The 25,313-nt window shown below is 39.3% G+C and overlaps 1 protein-coding gene across 2 annotated transcripts in view; it reads left to right on the top strand.

Moving 5' to 3' along the window:
- LOC128093867 (vomeronasal type-2 receptor 116-like) overlaps positions 1-24,547 on the top strand; it is a 28,994-nt gene extending 4,447 nt beyond the window's left edge. Inside the window, exons 2-6 of one of the 2 annotated variants that reach the window (XM_052734048.1) lie at positions 14,412-14,691; positions 15,068-15,874; positions 16,724-16,944; positions 17,708-17,841; positions 23,643-24,547. In XM_052734048.1, the coding sequence (XP_052590008.1) occupies positions 14,412-14,691; positions 15,068-15,874; positions 16,724-16,944; positions 17,708-17,841; positions 23,643-24,547 (2,347 nt within the window). Of the gene's footprint in view, positions 1-14,411; positions 14,692-15,067; positions 15,875-16,723; positions 16,949-17,707; positions 17,842-23,642 lie in introns of both variants that reach the window. The other variant, XM_052741186.1, reaches the window with a different exon arrangement.
- Positions 24,548-25,313: the final 766 nt, after the last annotated feature.

Here is a 25,313-nt window from a genome sequence, read left to right as displayed (position 1 = left end):
TATAATTTTCTTGTAGAGGTAGTGTTAAAAAACAGACTTTTAAGTCAGTAACTATAATAGGTCATCTTTTAGGTAACAGAGAAAGCAAAGGTGTTCCAGGCTGTATAGATCCCATTGACTGAATGACATTATTGATAGTTCTCAGATCCATCAGCATTCTCCATTGAACAGATTTCTTTTTAATCACAAATACAGGAGAATTTGAAGAGCTGGTAGATTCTTCAATACGTTGAGCAGTTAACTGCTCCTGAACAAGCTCTTCTAAGGCTTGTTGTTTGTCCTGTGTCACAGGGTATGGTCCAACCCAGAGAGGTTTACCAGCTAGCTATTTCAAAAGCAATGCCAATGGTACCTCTGAGAGGTATATGGTTTAATGGTGGTTGTGCTCTGTTTGTGTACAGCCTGAATGGTTGGAGGCTATATTTATCATATATCATAATATTATTCCAAGAAACATAAATTGGTCTATATTCCACTTCTGAATTTGGAGAAATGTTGATCTAGGTATTTCATTGCTGAAACAGATCTCTGCCGCAAAGATTCACTGCTACATTAGTCACATACAGCTTCAGCTTTCCCCATTGTTATTCTGGCCCTATGCATTCAACATACCTTGTGCTTTGTTTTACCCTAGATGGGGTCCCAATTCCTAGAAATTGGACATCTGCCTCTTGAAGAGGACAATACGGATGCCATGATTTTGGTATAGTTATAGTGAGATCTGCACCTGTGTCCTCAAAGCCTTCTAGAATAATGTGATCAATTCATACTCAAAGCTTTGGTCTTTGTTCTCTTATGGAGATCTTCCAAAATATTTGTTTTATCGTGTTTTTGATCAGAGCTGTTCTATCATCCAGTGCGTTACTGTGCTTTACAATAGGTACTGGATTATTTTATTTTCCTATGGAGGAATTTCCTCCACAATGACTGGAAATGACTGGACCACATTCAACCTGGGGGCCTGGAGGAGGCCCTCTGAGGTTTTTTCCAATGGTAAAGGGTTGCCATGTGTATCTCTTGTCGATCTGCATTCATTGGTCCAGTGTCAGCCTTTGCCACATCTGCATAATCCAGGAGGTTGAGGTCTCCTGTTTGGGTTATTTCTGTAACCACAGTTAAAATAATTTAATGCCTTCTTCCACATTTTCACCCTCCCATTCCCAGTCCACCCATAATTTGTATTCTATTTCTCCACCCCATTGCAATCCACATGCTCTCCATCATGTCTTCTATACCTCATCTTTCTGAGTCTACAGTCTGTAGCTGTGTTATCATGTATTTAGCAAATAATATCCACATATAAGTGAGTATGGTCCATATTTATGTTGTGGGTCTTCATTATCTTACCTAGAGTAATTTTTTTCTAGTTCATCCCATTTGTTCCCCAATTTCATGGTGTCATTTTTTTTAACTGCTGAGTAATACTTCATTGTAGAAATGTAGCATACATTTTCTTTATCAATTTTTCCATTTAGAGACATGTATGTTGTTTACATTTTCTGGCAAATAAGAATAGAGCAGCAATGGGTATGGTTGAGAATATGTCCTTTTGATGGGATGAAGCATCCTTTAGGTATATTCATAAGAGTAGCATATCTGGGTCTTGAGATAGAATAATTCTCATCTTCATGAAAAATAGCTATGCTGATTTCCATATTGGCTGTATAAGTGTCCACTCCCATCCACAATGGAGGAGTGTTCCACTTGCTTTGCATCCTCATGAGGGTGAACTATCAGTTGTGTTAATGATCTTCAATATTCTGACAGATATAAAATGTAACCTCAGTGAAGTTTTGATTTACATTTTCCTGATGACTAAAGATACTGAACATTTCTTTTAAGCTTCTGGGACATTTGATATTCCTCTTTGGAGAATTCTCCATAAGGAAAAGTGGCTGGCTAAAGAAACCCACCCTGAATCTGGATCCCAGAACTAGGGAAAGATGGATCAGATCAGGACAGAAAGAAACACAGTTTGGCTCAGTCAGATCACAGCCATCTCTGCCCCTGGCTAACTGAGTTGTGAAACCAACCAATCACACAGCAGGACAGTAGAACCCTGGGCCCCATGTCAACCCCTCATTGACTCCAAGATAGCCTGTGTAAACTGCCCTGCCTGGTCAGTTAGGAAAAAAGTCTGTTCTCTCCACTCCTGGTAGAGGAAGCTACTCTTCTGGACTCTTCCTTGCCAAATAAATCTCTTTGTCCAAAGAGTTTTGGGTGTGAAGATCTTCATTTACTGGCATAGAGAAGATCCTTGCTGAGATATCCCCCAGTGGACAAAACAATGGAGAGCTGAAAGAGCAGGCCCTCTCAAATTGTACCAACCTGGATCCTGAGACCCCAGATGGAAAGCACCTCCTATGAAGTCAACCTTTGGGTCACCCATTACTGTCCTTCTCCTTACCATCTGTCATACCTTTAACATATAAGGGCCTTCAAATATCACCTCCCTCTAAAGTTCTCTCCCTTCAGGTGGCATTGGTAGAGAACACAACAATGACTTTTCAACATGTTTACCTTTTTTATTTTATTTTATAATTTATTTTAATTTTACATATCAGCCACAGATTCCCATGTTCTCCCCCCTCACCCCCCCCCGCATTCCCCCCAGCTCTTCCCCCTTCCCATCTCCTCCAGGGCAAAGACTCCCCTAACGATTGAGTTCAACCTGGTAGATTCAGTCCAGGCAGGTCCAGTCCCCTCCTCCCAGGCTGAGCCAAGTGTCCCTGAATAAGCCCCAGGTTTCAAACAGCCAACTCATGCACTGAGCACAGGGCCCAGTCCAACTGCCTGGATGCCTCCCAAACAGATCAAGCTAATCAACTGTCTCATTTATCCAGAGGGCTTGAACCAGTTGGGGGCACCTCAGCTATTGGTTCATAGTTCATGAGTTTCCATTCATTTGGCTATTTGTCCCTGTGCTTTATCCAACCTTGGTCTCAACAATTCTCGCTCATAAAAAACCTCCTTTTTCTTGCCAATTGGACTCCTGGAGCTCCACCTGGGGTCTGGCCATGGATCTCTGCATCTGGTTCCCTCAGTCAATGGATGAGGTTTCTAGCACAATTAGGGTGTTTGGCCATCCTATCACCAGAGTAGGTCAGTTCAGGCTTTCCATCGACCATTGCCAGTAGTCTATTGTGGAGGTATATTTGTGGATTTCTGTGGGCCTCTCTAGCACTTTGTTTCTTCCTATTCTCATGTGGTCTTCATTTATCATGGTCTTTTATTCCTTGTTCTCCCTCTCTGTTCTTGATCCAGCCGGGATCTCCCGCTTTGCTAAGCTCTCTTTCCCTCGACCCTTGCCCCTCATTACCCTAACTCACGTCCATGTTGTTCATGTAGATCTCATCCATTTCTCTGTCATTGGGTGATCCCTGTGTCTTTCTTGGGGTCCTGTTTTCTAGGTAGCCTCCCTGGAGTTGTGAGTAGCAGTCTAGTCATCTTTGTTTTACATCTAGTATCCTCCTATGAGTGAGTACATACCATATTTGTCTTTCTGAGTCTGGGTTACCTCAATCAGGATGATTTTTTCTAGATTCATCCATTTGACTGCCAACCTCACATTATCATTGTTTTTCTCTGCTGAGTAGTATTCCATTGTGTATATGTTCCACATTTTATTTATCCATTCTTCAGTTGAAGGGCATCTAAGTTGTTTCCGGGTTCTGGCTGTTACAAAAAATGCTGATATGAACATAGCTGAGCAATTGCCCATGTGGCATGATTGAGCATTCCTTGGGTACATGTCCAAGAGTGGTATAGCACGATCTTTGGGGAGATTGATTCCCAATTTTCTAAGAAAGTGCCATATTGATTTCCAAAGTGGTTGTATAAGCTTGCATTCCCACCAGCAGTGGAGAAGAGTTCCCCTAGCTCCATATCCTCTCCAGCCTAAGCTGTCTTCAGTGTTTTTGATCTTAGCCATTCTGACAGGCATGAGGTGGTATCTCAGAGTTGTTTTGATTTGCATTTCCTGATAATTAGGGATGTTGAGCAATTCCTTAAATATCTTTCAGCCATTTGAGTTTCCTCTGTTGAGAATTCTCTGTTTAGTTCTATAGTGCATTTCTTTATTGGACTGTTGGGCATTTTTGATGTCTAATTTCTTGTGTTCTTTATATATTCTGGATATTAGTTCTCTGTTAGATGTGGGGTTCGTGAAGACTTTTTTCACATTCTGTAGGCTGTTGCTTTGCCTTGTTGACCATGCCCTTTGCTCTCCAAAAGCTTCTCAGTTTCAAGAGGTCCCATGATTGATTGTTTCTCTTAGTATCTGTGTTACTGGTGTTATATTTAGAAAATGACCTCCTATGCCAATGCGTTCAAGACTCCTTCTTACTTTGTCTTCTAGCAGGTTCAGAGTAGCTGGATCTATTTTGAGGTCTTTGACCCACTTGGACCTAAGTTTTGTACACCATGACAGATATGGATCTATTTGCAGCCTTCTACAAATTGATATCCAGTTATGCCAGCACCATTTGTTGAAGATGCTTTCTTTTTGCCATTGTACAGTTTTGGCTTCTATGTCAAAAATTATATGTTCATAGGTGTGCGGATTAATGTCAGGGTCTTCAATTTGATTCCATTGATCCCCATGTCAGTATTTATGCCAGTACCAAGCTGTTTGTATTACTGTGGCTCTATAGTAGAGCTTGAGGTCAGGGTTCGTGATGCCTCCAGAGGTTGTTTTATTGTACAGGATTCTTTTGGCTATCCTGGGTTTTTTGTTTTTCCATATGAAGTTGAGTATTATTCTTTCCAGGTCTGTGAAGAATTATGTTGGTATTTTGATGGGGATTGCATTGAATCTGTAGATTGCTTTTGGTAAGATTGCCATTTTTACTATGTTAGTCCTGCCTATCCATGATCATGGGAGATCTTCCCATTTTCTGACATCTTCAATTTCTTTTTTCAGGGACTTAAAGTTCTTGTCATATAGGTCCTTCACTTGCTTGGTTAGTGTTATCCCAAGGTATTTTATACCATTTGTGGCTATTGTAAAGGGTGATGTATGTCTGATTTCCTTCTCAGCCTGTTTGTCAATTGTACATAGGAGGGCTACTGATTTTTTTGAGTTGATCTTGTATCCTGCTATGTTGTTGAAGGTGTTTACAAGCTTTATCTGTTCCTTGGTGGAATCTTTGGGGTCACTCAAGTATACTATCATGTCATCTGCAAATAGGGAAAGCTTGACTTCTTCCTTTCCAATTTGTATCCCCTTAATCTCCTTATGTGGTCTTATTGCTCTGGCTAGAACTTCAAGTACTATATTGAATAAGTATGGGGAGAGCTGACAGCCTTGCCTCATTGTTGATTTTAATGGAATCACTTTGAGTTTCTCTCCATTTAATTTGATATTGGCTGTTGGCTTGCTGTAAATTGCCTTTATTATGTTTAGGTATGTTCCCTGTATTCCTGATCACTCCAAGACCTTTATTATGAAGGGGTGTTGGATTTTGTCAAATGCCTTTTCTGCATCTAGTGAGATTATCATGTGTTTTTTTTTTCTTTTGAGTTTCTTTATATGGTGTATTACATTGACAGACTTTCATATGTTGAACCACCCTTGCATCCCTGGGATGAAGCCTACTTGATCATGGTGGAAAATTGTTTTGATCTGTTCTTAGAGTCTGTTTGCAAGTATTTTATTGAGTATTTTTGCATCATTGTTCATGAGGGATATCGGTATGTAGTTCGCTTTCTTTGTTGTATCCTTGTTTGGTTTAGAAATCAGGGTAATTGTAACCTCATAGAAGGAGTTTGGTAATGTTCCTTCTGTTTCTATTGTGTGGAACAATTTAAAGAATATTGATATTAACTCTTCTTTGAAGATCTGGTAGAATTCTGTGCTGAAACTATCTGGCCCTGGGCTTGGGAGAATTTTAATGACTGTTTCTATTTCCTTAGGGGTTATTGGACTATTTAAATAGTTTATCTGATCTGGATTTAACTTAAGTATGTAGTATCTATCCAGAACATTATCTATTTGTTTTAGATTTTCCAGTTTTGTGGAGTAGAGGTTTTTGAGGTATGACCTGATGATTCTCTGGATTTCCTCAATGTCTGTTGTTATGTCCCCTTTTTCATTTCTGATTTTGTTAATTTGGATGTTCTTTCTCTGTCTTTTGGTTAGTTTGGATAAGGGCTTGTCTATCTTGTTGATTTTCTCAAAGAACCAACTCTTTGTTTCATTAATTTTTTTGTATTGTTCTCTTTGTTTCCATTTTATTGATTTCAGCTCTCACTTTGATAATTTCCTGGTGTCTATTCTTCCTGGGAGACTTTGCTTCTTGTTCTGGAGCTTTCAGGTGTGCTGTTAAGTCACTAGTACAAGATTTCTCCAACTTCTTTATGTGGGCATTTAGTGCTATGAATTTCCCTTTTAGCACTGCTTCCATAGTGTCCCATAAGTTTGGGTATGTGGTGCTTTCATTTTCGTTGATCTCTAGGAAGTCTTTAATTTCTTTCTTTATTTCTTCCTTAACCCATTGGTGATTCAGTTGAGCGTTATTCTGTTTCCATGAGATTGTAGGTTAGCTGTAGTTTCTGTTGTTGTTTAAATCTAACTTTAAACCATGGTGTTCTGATAGAACACAGGAGGTTATTCCAATTGTTTTGTATCTGTTAAGATTTGCTTTGTGGCCAAGTATGTGGTCGATTTTAGAGAAGGTTCCGTGGGATGCTGAGAAGAAGGTATATTTTTTTTGTTAGGATGGAATATTCTGTAGTTATTGATTAAGTCCATTTGAGTTATAACATCAGTTAAGTCCTTTGTTTCTCTGTTAAGTTTCAATTTGGGAGATCTGTCCAGTGGTGAAAATGGGGTGTTGAGGTCTCCCACTATTAATGTGTGGGGTTTCATATGTGGTTTAAGCATTGGTAATGTTTCTTTTACATATGTGGGTGCCCTTGTGTTTGGGGCATAAATGTTCAGAATTGAAACTTCATCTTCTTGGATCTTTTCTGTGATGAGTATGTAATGCTTTTCTTGATCTCTTTTGATTGATTTTAGTTTGAAGTCTTTTTTTTTCTGGATATTAGGATGGCTACACCCACTTGTTTCTTTAGACCGTTTGATTGGAAAGTCTTTTCCCAGACTCTTTTTCTTAGGTAGTGTCTATCTTTGATTTTGAGGTGTGTTTCTTGTATGCAGCAGAAAGATAGGTCCTGCTTTTGTATCCATTCTGTAAGCCTATGTCTTTTTATAGGTGAGTTAAGTCCGTTGATATTAAGGGACATTAATGACCAGTGATTGTTCATTCCTGTTTTTTTTTGGTGGTAGTGTGTGTGTACTTCTCTTCATTGGGGTTTACTGCTGTGGCTTTATCTATTGCCTGTGTTTTCAAGGGTATATCTGACTTCCTTAGGTTGGAATTTTCCTTCTAGTGCTTTCTGTAGGGCTGGATTTGTGGGTAAGTATTGTTTAAATCTGGCTTTGTCTTGGAATGTGTTGTTCACTCCATCTATGATGATTGAAAGTTTTGCTGGGTATATTAGTCTAGGCTGGAATCCATGGTCTCTTAGTGTCTACATTACATCTGTCTATGTCCTTCTGGCTTTCAAAGTCTCCACTGAGAAATCTGGTGTTATTCTAATGGGTTTGCCTTTTTAAGTCACTTGGCCTTTTTCCTTTGCTGCTCTTAATATTCTTTCTTTATTCTGTACATTTAGTTACTTAATTATTATGTGGCAAGGGGACTTTTTTGGGGGGTCTAGTCTGTTTGGTGTTCTATAGACTTCTTGTATCTTCATAGATATTTCCTTCTTTAAGTTGGGAAAGTTTTCTTCTATGATCTTGTTGTGCCTTTGAGTTAGTATTCTTCTCTTTCCTCTATCCCTAATATTCATAGGTTTGGTCTTTTCATGGTGTCCCAAATTTCTTAGACATTTTGGTTCATGACTTTGTTGGCTTTAGTATTTTCTTTGACTGATGAATCTATTTCTTCTACCGTATCTTCAACGCCAGAGATCCTCTCTTCCATCTCTTGCATTATGTTGGTTATACTTGCATCTGAAGTTCCTGTTTTTTTTCTCAGATTTTCTATTTCCAGCATTCCCTGTGTTTGTGTCTTCTTCATTTTTTCTATTTTCTTTTCAGGTCTTAGACTGTTTCCTTCATCTGTTTCATTGCTTTCATGATTTTCTTTCAGGGCTTTATTGTTTTCTTCCAGTGCTTTCTTGTTTTCTTCTGCTTTATTTGTCCCTTTCTCTAGTTCTTTATAGCATTCTTCCCATTTTTTTGTTTTTCTTTTCCTCAATTTCATTTGTGATTAATTCTATATAAGCCTCTACCTTCTTCATTATGTTACTCATAAAGCTATTTTCTTCTGCTTCTTCAAATTTTTGATGTTCAGGTCTAGATTTTGGAGGAGGGCTAGGTTCTGGTGATGCTGTATTGCTCTTTATTTTGTTGTATGTATTTCTGCCTTGATGTCTGCCCATCTCCTTGTGGTTTCATTCTTGGTCTTATCAGTACACTCATTCCAGACAGAGCTGACAGATTCAGGAAGTCTCTCTCTCTTGTCCAGATGGGAGATCTGGGACTGGATGGGAGCTCTTGTCCAGATGGAAAGTGCGGGGTAGGATGGGAGCTGGGGCCTGGTCTCTAAGTCTCAGGAAGTGGCTGGGGTCTCGGGCGATGATGGGTGTGTGGGGAAGGCGTGGAGATTGCCGGGTCTGCTGGGGGTCTTGGAGGAGGGAGCCTTCTTGGTGGTGGTGGAAGGGATCCTGCCTGATGGCCAGAACCTTGGGCCAAGTTGGGCAGGTCTTCCCCAGAATGGGTGGTGCCCAGGGATGGGATCTAGGCTGAGTCCAGGCATTCACCTCTTGTCCAGATGGGAAGTCCACAGCAGCATGGGACACCTTTTAATATCTCAAATTTTCTCTCGCAACCAGTCCTAGAATACTTGCCATCACACTCATACATTGAGACTCTAAGAGATTTACTAAGCTATCTGATACATATGCAAGAAAGAGCACTACCTCTGGCCATTTACACATGGTATACAGATGGCAGCACCTTCATATACAAGGAGTATATGGAGTAGGATATGCAATTCTCTCAGATACCATAGTGGTCAAAACACAAGCTCTTCCAGCACATACCACAAATCAGCAGGCTGAACTGATAGTTCTAACCCATGCTTGTTAAATAGCAACGAGACAACCCCAAAAACTATTCACAGACCATCAGCCTGCTGCTGGTCTCAGAATAATGAGACCTCATCAACCTCTCAAGGATCATGCCCTACCCTATCAGGCCATGCCCTACCTCTTCTCCTTCTACTTCTTCCCACTCGCTCATATTGCTATTAAACTCTACATTTGGATATTTAAGATTTAAGAGACATGTGCCCAGCTGTTCAAATAGACCACTCATATGGTAGGCTCTGGAGACTGCTGGAAACATAATGCATATGCAGGAAATAACTCTGCCTGTTATAAAAAAATGGAGAATCTTTTACTTTCTGATTAAGGACCCAAGGCATTGCAATTGAAAAATGGGAGTCATTGGGAAACTTTACTATAGCACCTATCAAATTTGTCCACCAGATATGCTCAAATAATAGAGGACACATTCTGCTCTTTCAGTCCCTAGTAATGGATAGAGTAGAAGTAGTCCAAGATCCCCAAAGGCTCTTACATCCTCAATGTCACCCCCTTTTTTTTGATCTTACATTCTTGTCACACCATCTCTTGTTTCAGACACTAAGTACCACATATCAGCTATTGAATGATGCTCAGGCTGACAATTTTGGAGAATGCTGGTTATGTGTCCTTCCAGAGTCAAATGCTCATCCATCATTTGTGGCTTCACCCATTGTCCTATTAGATTCTCTCACCTTACCATTTATTAATTACTTCAAGCCAAATGTCACCATTACCCCTTATTTCTCTCATATTCTCTTTGGCATTACAAACTGCTTTAACTCCTCAGTAATACAATTTGTGGGTGCTCTGGATTCTGAAGACTATAATACTACCATTACCCTTGGTACTAAAAAGCCCCTTTGTCCAAACATTCACAATGACTCTATTCTCTGTGATACTCAGGTTTATCACTGTTTACCTGCTAGGTAGTCTGGGACTTGTGCCATGATATTCTTGTTTCCTAAATTATGGATGGTACCTGGTGAAGAACCCTTGTCAATTCCCATCACCAAGTTCATAGCAGCAAGGCATGACAAACGAGCCATCCAAATAATAGTCTTTCTAGCAGCCCTGGGCATAAGTGCAGGTATAGCCACTGGAATATCAGAACTGATTACTTCTCTAGCTATTTACAATCATATTTTCTTACAATTCATCCAGAATTTCCAACAAGTAGCTCAGACCATCCTTACTCTTCAGGAACAAATAGACTCACTGGCCACTGTAGTATTGAAAATCAGAGAGGATTGGATTTCTTAACAGCAGAAAGAAGTGGTCTTTTCCCCTTTTTGGGGGGAAGAATGTTGATTTCATATCAATCAATCAGGGTTAGTGAAAGATAAGACACAACAACTTCAAATGGATCTTCAAATCAGAAACAGCTTGATGCCCCCAGACAGTAGAGCACTAATAGTCAGATATGGAAATGGATGCTACCTTTCTTATCCCATCTTTTCTTACTTTTCCTGGCCCTACTATTTGCACCCTGCCTCATAAACATCTTGGTTAGATTTCTTCAACAACAAATCCTGTGAGACCAAAATGAGCCATCTTAGAAATAAGACCAAAATGTCTTCACCCGAAAACTAAGGCCTAAGATTTCTCCTTCTAGGAATAGGCCAATAGTTACTGAAACAAGTCAGTCCAGATTCCAGAAACCAGGAAGTATAAAAGTACAGAGTCACAAGGTAGTCACGAGGTAATGCCTGCCAGACTATGTAATGTCCTCTCTCTGGTTTCCAGGGTAACTGACCATAAAAATGCCCCCACCTGAGGGCAGCCAATGAGAAATGGTGGTGGGCAACCACTCCCTTAGAAGTAAGATTAAGCCATGATTTCTAGAAAGCCCCGAGAAGCGAGCCAATCAGAATTGTACCCGTACTAGCACCCCTAAATGGTGTAACCTTGTGATTTTTCCCTTTAAAAACTGAGCTTGCAGACAGGCAGGCACTTCCTCCAGCTTCCACTGCGTTGGGAGTATTGGACAAAGTCCCTGCCTAGGCTTGTATTGCTTTTGGATATCCCAGAATTTAACCTTGCTTTTGCATTCCGGCATGCTCATCTTTGGTGGTCTCTCTGGGGATCACGATCTGGGCACAACAATCCAAAATACTTGGGACCAAACTCTGAACAAGTTAATATTACGGGATTACCAGCCCCTATCGATGAAGCCAGACATCTGCAGAACCTGGCTACATCTTGAGGAGGAAGATCAAGATTGTACCAAGAACCTTGATGCCTCAATTCAGCAGGAAGCAGTCTAATGATAACTGTGCCCTCTTTCCAACCTCCAACTGCTTATTACACTTTTCAATCCCCAGCTGCTTATTACCCTTTCCAATCCCCAGCCGCTTATTACTAAACAAAACAAGGGTGTGAAGAGAAAAGGAGGTGGCTAAAGAAACCCACCCTGACCATGAGCCCAGAACTAGGGAAAGGTGGATCAGATCAGGGCAGAAAGAACCACAGTTTGGCTCAGTTTATATCAGAACCATCTCTGCTCCTGGCCAACTGAGTTGTGAAACCAAACAATCACAGAGCAGAATAGTAGAACCCTGGGCCCCAAGTCAAACTCTCATTCACTCCACTCCTAAGACTTCCTATATAAATCACCCTGCCTGGTCAGTTAGAAAAAATGGCTGTTCTCTCCTCCCTGGTAGAGGCAGCCACTCTCCTGGACACCTCCTTTCCAAATAAATCTCTTTCTCAAAAGAGATTTGGATATGAAGATATTCATTCACTGGCATAGAGAAGATCCTTGCTGAGATGTCCCTCAGAGGCCAAACAAGGGAGAGCTAAAAGAGCAGAGCAAGGAGGAGCTGAACAGATCTTTGCTGAGATGTCTCTCAGTGGACACAGCAAGAGTGAGCTGAAAAAATAACTCTTTTCTCTGGAGCTGGAGGAGATTGTGACATTTTTGCAGGGGTTTTTCCTTTTGCAGTGTGAAGTAAAAGAAGCATTATCTTAGGCTGGAGAAGCAGAGCTCTGCTAGGAAGCCCTCTTAAGTAGGTGTAGAGCAAAGCTCAGCTGTAGCAGCTGTCCAGGAGAGGAGCAGGATTGCTATATCCTGATGAGAGATCACCCCCCTTCACACCATTTATACCGTGACTTTCCCAAATTGTCAGGACACCCTTTCCTGCTGAAGTAGTTCCAGGCATGACTTTCTTGAGAAGTCAGAAAAATTGTACCTTCCAGGGTTTGGCTGCTTCTTTGTAGTTCCAGCAGTCAGAGCTCTGCACAACAGCTCCAGGTGTCCAGGAAACCTTCAGGGTAGATCTGTTGTTCTCAGCAACTCCAGGTGTCCAGGATACCTCACCTTCCAGGGCTGAACTGTCTCCTTGCAGTTCAGCCATCAGAGCTATTCCAAGCATCTCCAGGTGTTGCCTGACTCCCCAGGTAGTCAGGACACCTTTCTCAGAGTTTCAATACTCACGTTTTGCTGCTAAAATCTGGGACTAAATCCAGAGTTGTTGCAACCAATTTACTTACATTCTCTGTTTAGATTTGTCCTCCATTTTAAATTGGATAATTTAGTTTGTTGATGTCTAGTTCAGTTCACTATATGCTTTGGAAATCAACTCATTATAATATATTTGGAAATCAGTTTTTTATATTTTATCTGACGTGTGGGTTGTTGAAGACCTTTTCCTATTTTGTAGGCTTCCATTTGGCTCTATTGATGGTTCTCTTTGCCTTACAAAAGCTGTTCAATTTCATGAGGTACCATTTATTAATTTTCAATCTTAGAGCTTGCACTATTGGTATTGTGTTCAAGAACATGTCACCTGGCCATGCACTCAAGGCTCTATGCAACTTTCTTTTCTATCAGGTTCAGTGTAAGTTGTTTTATATTGAGGTCTTTCATCCTCATGGAATTGAGTTTTGTGCATGGTGACAGATATGGATCTATTTGCATTCGTCTACATGTTGACACAATGTTATGTCAGCACCACTTTTTTCAGATGCTTTCTATTTTCCTTTGTATAATTATGGTTTCCTTTTCAAAAACCAGGTGTTCATCAGTTTTTGGTTTAATATCTGGACCTTCCACTTAATCCCAGTGGATAAACTCTCTGTTTTTATCCTAATACCCTCTATTACCTGTGGTTTTTATTGTTATAGCTTTGTCGTGGAGCTTGAAATCAGAGATGATGTTAACTATGGGGTCATTTTATTGTAGAAAATTGTTTATCTATCCTGTTTTTTTTTTTGTTTTCCCATTTGATATTGAGTATTGTTTTTTTTCAAGATCTGTAAAGAATTGTATTGGAATGTGATGGGAATTACTTTGAATCTATATATGGATTTTGGTAAGATTGACATTTTAACTATGTTAACTCTACCAATTCCTGAGCATGGGAGATCTTTCCATCTTCTGATATTTCTTTCTCTTTCTTTCTTAAAATACTTGAAGATTTTGTCATGCAGGACTTTCATTTGCTTGGTTAGAGTTATATCCATATTTTTTTTTAAATTTGTGGCTATTGTCAATAGGGTTGTTTTTCTGATTGTTTTTTCAGCCCATTGATCATTCATATATAAGAGGACATGTGATGTTTTTGAGTTAATCTTGCATTTATGCAAAACACTGAATGTGATTATCAGCTGTAGCAGTTCCCTGATAGGATTTTATGGTCAATTATGTATACTATAATAACCTCCGCAAATATTAATAGTTTGACTTCTTCCTTTTTTATTTGTATACACTTGGTCTCTTTTAATTCCTAGTTACAGCATGAGCTTGGGAAGAGCAGGAGACATCTACATTGTGTTGAAAGCCAGGATCTATTGTGTGATTTTTTGATATACTCAATATGGTCAAGACACTTTTACACATGAATGAAAATTTTAATGAATAAAATCTGCTCAACTTTAATCCTTCTTTAGTTATCCTTTAACAAATTAAGGATAAAGTGCCATTCTGTAGATATATGGTTCATGTAATTGTTTTTTTCATGTTTCTCTAGAGAATGACAATCACAAAACAAATGTAGAGCAGACTGTAGATGGCATTCAGGGATCACAAAAGCCCCTTATGTATTTTTACAAAGAGAAAACTGTTATCTCAGAATGATCTATTTAGATGAGTTCTGGAAATGCTTTCATCTTTAAAGATCACTGTTTCCATACCCTGACATGAAGAAATCCAGAATTATTATACAAATTTAGAGGGGGCATAGAAAAAGGTTTATTTCATTGGTTTTGAACATTTCATATTTGTAATATCCTCTATGATGCTCTTGTGTCATTTTTAGAGTACCGACAGAGAAATTCGAGTTTTTTCTGGCATTGATTTTTGCTACTGAAGAGATCAACAGGAACCCTTATCTTTTACCCAACATGTCTTTGCTATTTTCCATCCTTGTTGGCCTATGTTCTAATACAACGAAAGTAATTGATTTATTATATTCACCACAAGGAAATTTTTCAATAATTCCTAATTATAAGTGTGGAAATTCTATATGTGATGTATCACTTATAGGACCATCATGGAGTACCTCTATAAAAATGACAACCATTATCACATATCCAAAGGTGAGACAGAGTGGTACAAATTAGAGATAGCAGCTTGTCTATGCCAATCTCAAGCTTCTACAGAGAATGAATGGGCAACATGAGTTGGTGTGTGCCAATCTATATCTTCTAAAGGATTAAGAAATCACGTTTTGGTATGTCACCAACATTTCTTTGTATTACAAAAATAAATGAATGGGTAGGGGGCAGAAATGCAAAACTTTTGTTGAACATTCAGACTTGTCATAAATATTCTAGAATCCAACTCAACATTGACAGGTTTATCTAGCTGTCTTCTGTAGAAGGTCTGGAAGGTGAGTAATACAACTCATATCTATGAATGAAGTTTCTGCCTATTATATTCCTCACATTGCTTTCTTTGTTTTTTATCTTTCAGATTTTCTTTGGACCATTTCATCCTCTCCTGAGTGATAATGTCCTATTTCCCTATGTCTACCAGATAGCACACAAGGATACATGTTTGCCCAAGGCCATGGTCTCTTTGATGCTTTATTTTACATGGACCTGGGTAGGGCTGGTTATCTCAGATGATGACCAGGGGATTCAGTTTCTCTCAGACTTAAGAGAAGAGATGCAAAGAAATGAAATCTGCTTAGCTTTTGTGAATGTGATCCCAGATAACATGCAATTGTACACAGCAAGGGCTGGAATATATGACAAACAAATCATGGCGTCATCAGCAAAGGTTGTTATTATTTATGGTGAAATGAACTCTACCCTAGAAGTCAGCTTCAGAAGGTGGGGCTATTTAGGTGTACAGAGAATCTGGGTCACCACCTCACATTGGGATGTCACCAAAAGTAAGAGAGATTTCAGCCTTGACCCCTTCCAAGGGACTGTTACTTTTGCACAGCACTGTGGTAAAGTTTCCAAATTTAGGCATTTTATGCAACTAGTGAACATTTCCAAATATCCAGTAGACATTTCTCAGATGAGAACAAAGTGGAATTATTTTAACTGTTCAGTCTCTGAGACCAACTTTAGCTCAGTGAATTATTATTTATTCAACACTACAGTTGAGTGGTTATCACAACACAAATTTGATATGGTCATGAGTGCAGAAGGTTACAATTTATACAATGCTGTGTACGCTGTTGCCCACACCTACCATGAAATTGTTTATCAACTAGTAGATTCTCAGCCTATAGCTGAACTCAGAGGAATATTCCGTGACTGTCATCAGGTAAATTATCTTACTTTCCATCATTCTTAAGTCATTATATTTCTAAATGGACCCACAAGTTTTCATATGAACTTGTCAGGGACTATTCTATCAATACAAAGATTTATCAAATCTCCCTAATATGAATATTTTATGTCAACAAATCGACTTCACAAGATTAACACTCAATGGATGACACTATTTGTATGTGAAGTAGTTATTTTTGTGAGAATGTATCTCAACATTTTAACAAATGTGTTTAATATTGGAAATAGTCACTGAAAATGTTATCATAAAATCCTTAAGTGACAACTAAAAAAGAATTTCTTTCTAGAGACACAAAATATGTATTGATAAATGTCATAAATAATTATTTATATGAAGTATCAATGTTGACAAATAACAAGGACTGCTTGGTGTTAATAATTTTACTTTTATCTCTTATATGTATAATGTATTTGCCTGATATGCATTCCCTCTATTCCTTTCAAAAACTTCCAGTCCTCTCACTGCTTAATTACACAGCTTGTCTCTTTTTAAAAATAATTTTTGCTACACACACATACTCAAATTAACCCACACACAATTAAGTAAAATCATCCCTTTGGACAGTTTCCATGCAAATAACAAATGTTCAGATCTTTTTCACTATGTTATTATTTGATAACATTTCTTCTATTTGCACCATGAATAATGCATATGAAATGTAACAAAATGTAATTATACATGAGATATCTTATATTAACTAGATAGGATATCATCAATATTCTTGTCTTTTCTGGAACACATTGAAAATTACGTGTCATTCACAATGTCACTATGCCTTACTAGATAAGCATTGGTAATCATTTAATGATGTATCTCACTTAGATGGCTTCTTTGCTGAAGAAGAGGGTATTTACTAACCCTATTGGAGAGCTGGTGGACATGAATCTGAGAGGAAAACTGTGTGCAGACTATGACATATACAACATTTGGAATTTCCCACAAGGCTTTGGATTAAAGGTGAAACTAGGAGGTTATTCCTCCTATTTCCCACAGAGCCAACAACTGCACATTTCTGAAGACTTAGAGCAGACCATGGGAGCAACACTGGTGTGTACACAATCATTTTCATTCCTTGCAGAACATCTGTGCTACAAAAATGTGTGAGATCAGAGTGATGGCTTGGTGGTTAACAACAGTCTCTGGTCTTGTGAAGGGCCCAATCTCAGTTCACACAGCTCTGTTTTTGATGATTCGCAACTTCCAATATGTCCAGGTCATGGTGATACAATCCTTTGGGGATCCATAGACACCAAGAGTTGTATTTCAATTCACCTCATACCACAGAAACAGATATACAAAATAAAAACACAATATGTAGATCATTAAAATTTTATAACTAGATAGAAACCATTAAATTTTGTGATTCTGTGTCAACATCTTTATAGCTTAATCAAGGATAGCATGCAATTGTTTCCAGAAACATATTTCTAAATCCCAAACTTTCATTTAACGTACAATTTTAAGCCTGTGAGAGACTCCTACCACATGCCCAGTTTTTTCATTCTGTGACTCTATATAATCCCACTCTGTCTTCTCCCCCACCCAATTCATCATCCTTGATTTTGATTTTAAACCCTTCGGGAGCAATGCATGCCTCCTAAGCATGCCTTTTAAATCATTTTGATCAGGGAAGACACAATTTCTAATCTCTACAATCAAACTTGATACATGCAATGTGACTCAATGTAATAAATATTGTAGGTCCTTCAACTTCATTGCAGGTATATAGAAAATGCTCAGATACCTGAATATGATATGTAATGTGTGATAATAGAAGAATATTTGAAACCTGTGTCTGTTACTTTGTTCGTTTCAGCTTCCGACTTCTACATGCAGTGTGACATGCACTCCTGGATTCAGGAAATTTCATCAAGAACACGCAGCAGACTGCTGCTTTGACTGTGCCTGGTGCCCAGAGCATGAGATTTCCAATGAGACTGGTATGTGTTTGTGTGCAGAAGACGTTGCTGAAATGGAATATCTTCTCCTTTCAAAAATAGAAAAGTCCTTGAAGGAAATGGAAGACATAAAATATGTGATTTTAATAGAATGATTTCTCTGATATCAACCATAATATGAACTCTGGGAGGAAATTGAACTGTCTTCCTTAAATAAAACATCTTGCTCACACAATGAAGGTTACACAATCTATATTTTCCAAAAAAAATCTTTTTTCAATAAAAATTTTGCAGTCATTTTACACACCAATCAGAGATCCCTCTCTTCTCTCCTTCAGCCCCCCCCAACTTAACTCCATTCCATACAACAAGAAGGGAAGGCCTCCCATGGGTAAGCACATCCAGTAGAGGCAAGTCCAAGCCCTTCCCCTGGCTCAAGGCTTCACGAGGTGTCCTATTATAGTTAGTGAGCTCCAAAATGGCCTCTCATGTATCAGATGGATTCTGTCCTTCCTCCAGGGGGCCTCAAAGCAGATGAAGCTACACAACTGTGTCATGATGCAGAGAGCATAGTCCTATCCCATGCAGGCTCCACCGCCATTGATCCCACTTTCTGGAGTTTCCACAAGTTTGGTTTAGACATCCCTGCATGTTTCCCCATCATGGTCTTGATGGCACTGCTCATAGAATTCCTATTATCTCTCTTTGAATGGATTCCTGGAGCACTGCCTGGTGCTTGGCTGTGGATCTCTGTATAGGCTTCCATCAGTTACTGGGTGAAGACTCTATGATAACAGATTACTAGAGCAGACCAGTTCAAGCACCCTCACCACTATTTCTAGTTGTCCAAGCTGGGGTCATCTTTGTGGATTCCTGGCAACTTCCCTTGTACCCACTTTCTCTCTATCCCCATGACATTTCCCTCTATCATGGTATCTCTTTCATTGCATTCTCGCTCCATCACTTTTCCAGCTTGACCATCCCATTCTCTTATGTTCTCATCCCCCATACCCTATCCTTTATTGCCACACCTCACCCCCAGTTCACTCATGGAAATCTCAACTATTCCCCTTTCCTAGGGTGATCCATGCATCCCTCTTTGGGTCTTCCTTGTTAGTTAGCTTCTCTGGAGCTGTGGTATACAGTCTGGTTATCATTTCCTTTACATCTAGTATCCACTTATGAGTGAGAACATACCATGTTTGTCCTGAGTCTGGGTGACCTCACTCAGGATGAGTCTTCAACAGTTTCCTTCACATGATTAATATTTTTCATGGTTTTCTTAGGTTTCTTTAAGGGAATTATTGATTTCTTCACATTTTTTGTTTGTGTTTTCCTCAATTTTTAAGGGAATTTTTTATTTGCTCTTTAAAGGCCTCTAGTATCTTCATGAATTATCTTTAAGGTTACTTTTATGTGCTTCTGCTACATTGTGATGTTCAGGTCTTGCTGTTGTAGAATAGCTAGGTTCTGGTGGTGCCATATTGCTCTTTATGTTGTTATATGTATTTTTGCACTCATGTCTGCCCTTCTCTTCCTCCAACAGGTGCAAGTGGTCCCTGTGTCTAAGTGAGCTGCTATGGTCCACTCTGTGTCTGTCTTAAACTTAGCTCTTGGTCTAATTGGAGCTGACAGATTCTGTATCTCAGGGAGCTGCTCTTGGTCCAATCCAAGCTAGGTGATTCTGTGAATCAGGGAGCCACTCCTGGTTTTATCAGGGCTCTTTGTCCAGTCAGAGCTGACAGATTCTATGTCTCAGGAAGCCACTCTTGGTCCAATGAGAGATGGCACTTTGGTTTCTGTGTCTCAGGAAGTTACTTTGGTCACAGGCATATGGGTATTGGGGTAGGGTGGGGGGTCTTGTAAATTGCAAGGTCTAATGGGGGGTTTTGGGGGGCATAGAGGAGCTTTCTCTGCTGGACTGCAACTGGGGCAGAGGTGGGTAAGGGTTTCCAGGGCTGGCTGTGTCCAAGGGCCTAGATCCTAGAGGCAGGACTCACTGGTTGGGAGAAGAGTCCCTCACTCCAAAAAATGTTTAATGAAAACCAGAAATATTTTGTAATTTATTCTACAAGAATCCTTTGAACACAGTATTGCTATCCATATGTCTAATCTTCCTTCACCATTTGTATGAATTGAATTTAAAACAGAATCAGCCAGTCCACATTATTGTCCACCTGGTACACAGCTTATCACTGATGAGGACCAGAGAGAGTTTCAGACTCTTGTATTTAATGAAATATATTTAAGACCTTGAGGAATAGCTTACAGAGCAAAGCAATTACTGTGGAATGATTGGGATGAGTATTCAGTTCCCAAGAATACACCCCAAGATGTGATAGTATTCTTCAGCAATCACATCCTACCAAGAGATAAGAAAAGTTTTCAGAATAGCCATAATCTTGCATCTCATCTAAGTTGTAAAGTGCAGTTGGGAACAAAAAGAGACTTTTTAAAAGAGAGGGAACTGAAGAAAAACACCTGATGATTGTCTTCTGAACTGCAAATACATGCACAGATGCATGTGTGCTTACACTAACATGCAAACATCACTTACAAAATCACATGTGCACATTTATGCCTACCATGTAAACATAAGCATATATTTAATTTAAATCTTTTTTAGTTTAAAATTAATTATGTCCCTTTCATTTCTCCTTTCATTACTAGCATTAGCCTCACTTGAAACACAGTGACAAGTCTACTCAATTCTCAAGTCAATAGCAAAAAGACTAGGAAGGTAGATTAAATCCAAATACACTATATGTATGGATGAATTTTAAATACAATGTTAAAAATATCTAAATTTTTATGTTGTAACATATTCAAAATTCTTGAGTTGTTTGGATTTTTTTCTAATACATAGATGAATAGTGGCAAGAACCAAAGTAAATGTGAAATTATAGATATCCACATACCAGACATCATTGGAATACAACATAGTAGAAAAAGTACATGTCCTTTTGTCCAAATATTTATATTAAACGTTGATGTTATGAACTTAAAACTAAGGGCATTTTGGTGCATGAGAGTACAGCTTTCTTTAATGGAAATATTGATTTATGCAAACAGTGTGTACCTGAGAGAATTGTCAATCATTGACTCTGTATGAAGATACAGACCAATGGCACGAGCAAAACGCACATACATAGCATTGTATCCCCTGCCTTTGTTGTCTGGGCATGCTGTCTTAGTCAGTGTTCTATTGCTATGAAGAGGCACCATGAGCATGAACATTATTTTTTGAGAAAAGCATTTAATTGTGGCTCACTGACACTATCAGAGGTTCAGTCTATTGTTGTAATTACAAGGACCCCGGCCGCACACAGGTAGATATAGTTCTGGAGAAGTGGCTGAGTGTTCTCTTTCCAGATTCTCAGGCAGAAGGAAGAGAGAGACACTGGGGTTACTTGTGTTTACTCAGAAACCAAAACCCATCGTCAATGACACACTTCCTCCAAAAATGTCACAGGTACTCCCACAAGAATAAATCACTTAATCCTTTTCAATCATGCCTCTCCCTGGAGAACAAGCATAATAATCTAGGAGGCTGTGGGGGTCATTCTCACTCAAAATCCTATATAACGGTCTCTGGTCCCCCCCAGGCTCATAGGCACATCATAATTTAAAATGCATTTCGTCCAAAGTCAAAAGTCCAGAAGGGCAAACTCCAAATTCTGCATCTCCGTGTCTATTTTCCAGCACTCTTCAGATCTCCAATACCTTTCTGTTTTGTTGATTGTAACAAACTACTCTCTCTTTGGCTGGTTCATCACCCTGTCTGCAAGTATCTTGGCAGGTGCTCCATGACTCTGCCATGTCTAACATTTTGGGATCTCCAATGAAATCTGTGCTTCACCTTCCCTGCTTTTCTCAAAGGTACCTTTTGGCCTCCATGTAGGGACACCTTGGACAAATACCTGTCCTAGTGACCTTACTTAGCTATAGATGGAGGTTCCATACCTGCCTTCTTCTATCCTTTGCTCAAAGCCAGAACCATGTGACCAAATCTTCCAATGTTTTCTGCATATTAGGATGTTCAAATACAGTTTTACCTGATTTTTATTTTTAATGATTTCTTTCACCAAAACCTAATGTATTTCATTTCAAAAGTCGGAAGCTTAGCTCAGTGCATTCTTACCTTGATGTTGTCATTTCCTTTATTCCATTTTGCAACAGGCTTTCTTTGAAATATTTTATCTCTTTAAGCTCTTTAATTACCTGCATTACACTTCCTGGGGCTCCTTTTCTTCTCAAACCATTTATTTAGTATTTTCCATGCTCACCTACCTCCTTTTCACTGTGGATTTGATTAAGAGTGACAATTAATAACCACATAAGGAAGTGAATGTTGCTCAAGTTTTCCTGGTCTTGCCTGGCCCATGGTCAGGACAAATGTCTATCACTCGCCAGTCCCACAGCCAAGTAAACACATAGAGACTTATATTACTTATAAACTGTTTGGCTGTGGCAGGCTCCTTGTTATCCAGTTCTTATATCTTCAATTAACCCATTTATGTTAATCTATTTGTTGCCACATGTTCTATGGCTTTACTTGTTGCCTATACATGTTGCTTCCTGGATGGCAGGATGGCATCTCCTGACTCAGCCTTCCTCTTCCCACAATTCTCTTCTCTGCTTGTCCCACCTATTCTGTACTTTCTGCCTGGCTACTGGCCAATCAGTGTTTTATTTATCAATCAATCAGAGCAACACATTCACAGCATCCCCAGCAAGACAACACTAGACTGTCTTAAAATTTCCTCAATTTTCCTAATTCAAAACTCTTCAGTTTGGCCTCAGATATATTTTTGGACCAGAACAAATAGGAATCACACTCTTAGTCAAAATATTAAAGGAACAGTCTCTGAGCCATTTTACTAATTTTTGTGTCTATGAAGCTGCTTGAGTTTCAGAGGTTCCCACTGTTCAAATATCCCTCAGGACTGCTTTCCATGATCCCAATAGCATGGCCCATGAAGCCTTACTTAAAACATTCAACTGCTTTCCTAATCCGCAGTTCCAAAGACCACATTTTGGCAACGAGAAGCATGTCTGGGCCTGTCACAGTAATATTTCACTCCTCCCTATTATTTTTGTCTTCGTGTGTGTTATATTACAGTGAAGAGACACCATAACCATGACAAGACTTATGAATAAAGCATTTAATTGGGGCTTGCTTACAGTTTTAATCTATTGTCATAATGACAGGGAATATGTCAGAACAGAGAGAGACACAGTTCTGGAGAAGATGAGTGTTCTACATACAGATCCTCAGGAACATGAAGAGAGAGGCACTGAGGTATGCTTGAGCTTTTGAAAAAATGAAAGCCCATCTTCAGTGACACATTTCTCTCAACAAGGTCAAACCTACTACAATAAGAACACATATTTTAATCTTTTCAAATAGGTCCATTCCCTAGTGACCAAGCAATCACATCTCTGAGCATATAGAAGCCTCTCTCACTTTATCCACCACACATTCACAGTGCAAAGATGTGTAGATAATAAGTATAATGTTTGAGAATTTAACCAATCTGAGCTGTTTTTATTACCACTTATAAACCCTAAGAAAATAAGTATTTTTCTAATTTTAAAAACTTGCATAAATATGGAAGTTGATAAATGGGAATAAGAAGCTACTCTGTTCCCTTTATGGTAAAAGTGGTGATTTCCATCACCAAGGATGGATTGCTACAGAGCAGCCTGACCTCGCTGCTCCCTATATCAACCAGGAAAAAATTATCAATGAAGACAAAAACAGTTATTGAGGTGTCCTCTGATTAATACAGACACTAAAAGATTAAGACTATAATGATGGAATTTTTAATTTCCTTCTGCAGATATGGAGCAGTGTGTTCACTGTCTGGAGGATCAGTATCCCAACCCAGAGCGCACACGCTGCCTGCAAAGACATGTCTCATTTCTAGCTTATGAAGACCCATTGGGGATGACTCTGGCCTGCATGTCCCTGTGCTTCTCTGCCCTCTCAGCTCTTGTTCTTGGTGCTTTTGTGAAGTATAATAACACTCCCATAGTGAAGGCCAATAACTGCATTCTCAGCTACATCCTACTGATCTCCATCACAATCTGTTTCCTCTGTTCATTGCTCTTCATTGGACATCCCCACATAGTCACCTGCATCCTTCAGCAGACTACATTTGGAGTCTTCTTCACAGTGGCTGTGTCTACAGTCTTGGCCAAGACTATTACAGTTGTCTTGGCCTTCAAGCTCACGACTCCAGGAAAAAGAATGAGAGGGATACTGGTATCAGGGGCACCTAAATTTGTCATTCCCATCTGTACCTTGATCCAACTCATTCTCTGTGGAATCTGGCTGGTCACAGCCCCTCCCTTTATTGACACAGATACACACTCTGACCATGGACAGATTATCATTGTATGCAGCAAAGGCTCAGCTATTGCATTCCATTTTGTGTTGGGATACTTGGGCTCCTTGGCTCTGGGGAGCTTCACTGTGGCTTTCTTGGCCCGGAATCTTCCTGACAGATTCAATGAAGCTAAATTCCTGACCTTCAGCATGCTGGTATTCTGCAGTGTGTGGGTCACCTTCCTCCCTGTCTACCACAGCACCAAAGGGAAGGTCATGGTGGCTGTGGAGGTCCTCTCCATCTTGGCCTCCAGTGCAGGGTTGTTAGGGTGCATCTTTGTCCCAAAATGTTATGTTATTTTCATGAGACCAGATTTAAATTCTCTTCAAAAGTTCAGGGATAAATCACTTTACTGACCCATTCCTAGTTTTAAGATTTTTAGATGACACTTAAAATATCTCTGTTCCATTTCCTTCGAGTGACACCCTCTTCCATTCTCAGCTTTCATCATTTTCCCATCCAGTTTATCAAGTTTCATAATGTCATCCTTATTGAACACATTTTGGTGGTAATGTGGGTAAGACTTTACTATATACATTCTACTCTTTATAGTACACATATTCTCACAGTAATCTCCCTCATCTTAAGACTCTCAAGATCTTTCCTTCCTTTTTCAATGTTCCTTGGGCCTTAGGTTGGGAAGGTTTTGTAGAAGGATTGATTGTTTTATTGTAAATGTATATGTTGAATGGGAGGAATCATTCAAAAATAAACCCTGTTAGTCTTTATTCCCAACTATTTTTCTATGTGGTATCCTGAAGAGTACTTTCTAGCAACTTGTATGATAGTAAGGGAAAGGCTTCTACTTGGGCACCAGATAGACTTTTTCATATTTGATGACAGAAGTAAGTGTTGTCCGCTGGAATATCACCTCAGCAGCTGGTACTATAGAGAAATCCTAACCCACAAGACTCAGGGATCTATATGGGAAAAGATGTGGAAATATTTAAAGAGGCAGAGGTAGTGGACGTCTTCATGGAAGCATTATCACCTAGAAATCAACAGGACTAGACAATCACATGAAATTACAACAGTGTTGGAAACATACATAAGGTCTGCAGTGGTACCAGCCAAAAAAATATCACAGTACTAACAAGTAGACATGGACTCAAATCCAATCCA

Source organism: Peromyscus californicus, unplaced genomic scaffold (genome assembly GCF_007827085.1).
Source record: "Peromyscus californicus insignis strain IS unplaced genomic scaffold, ASM782708v3 Scaffold_103__1_contigs__length_141072, whole genome shotgun sequence".
Lineage (NCBI taxonomy): Eukaryota > Metazoa > Chordata > Mammalia > Rodentia > Cricetidae > Peromyscus > Peromyscus californicus.
Note: the sequence above shows the minus strand (reverse complement) of the source record. Positions and strands in the feature narration are given on the sequence as shown.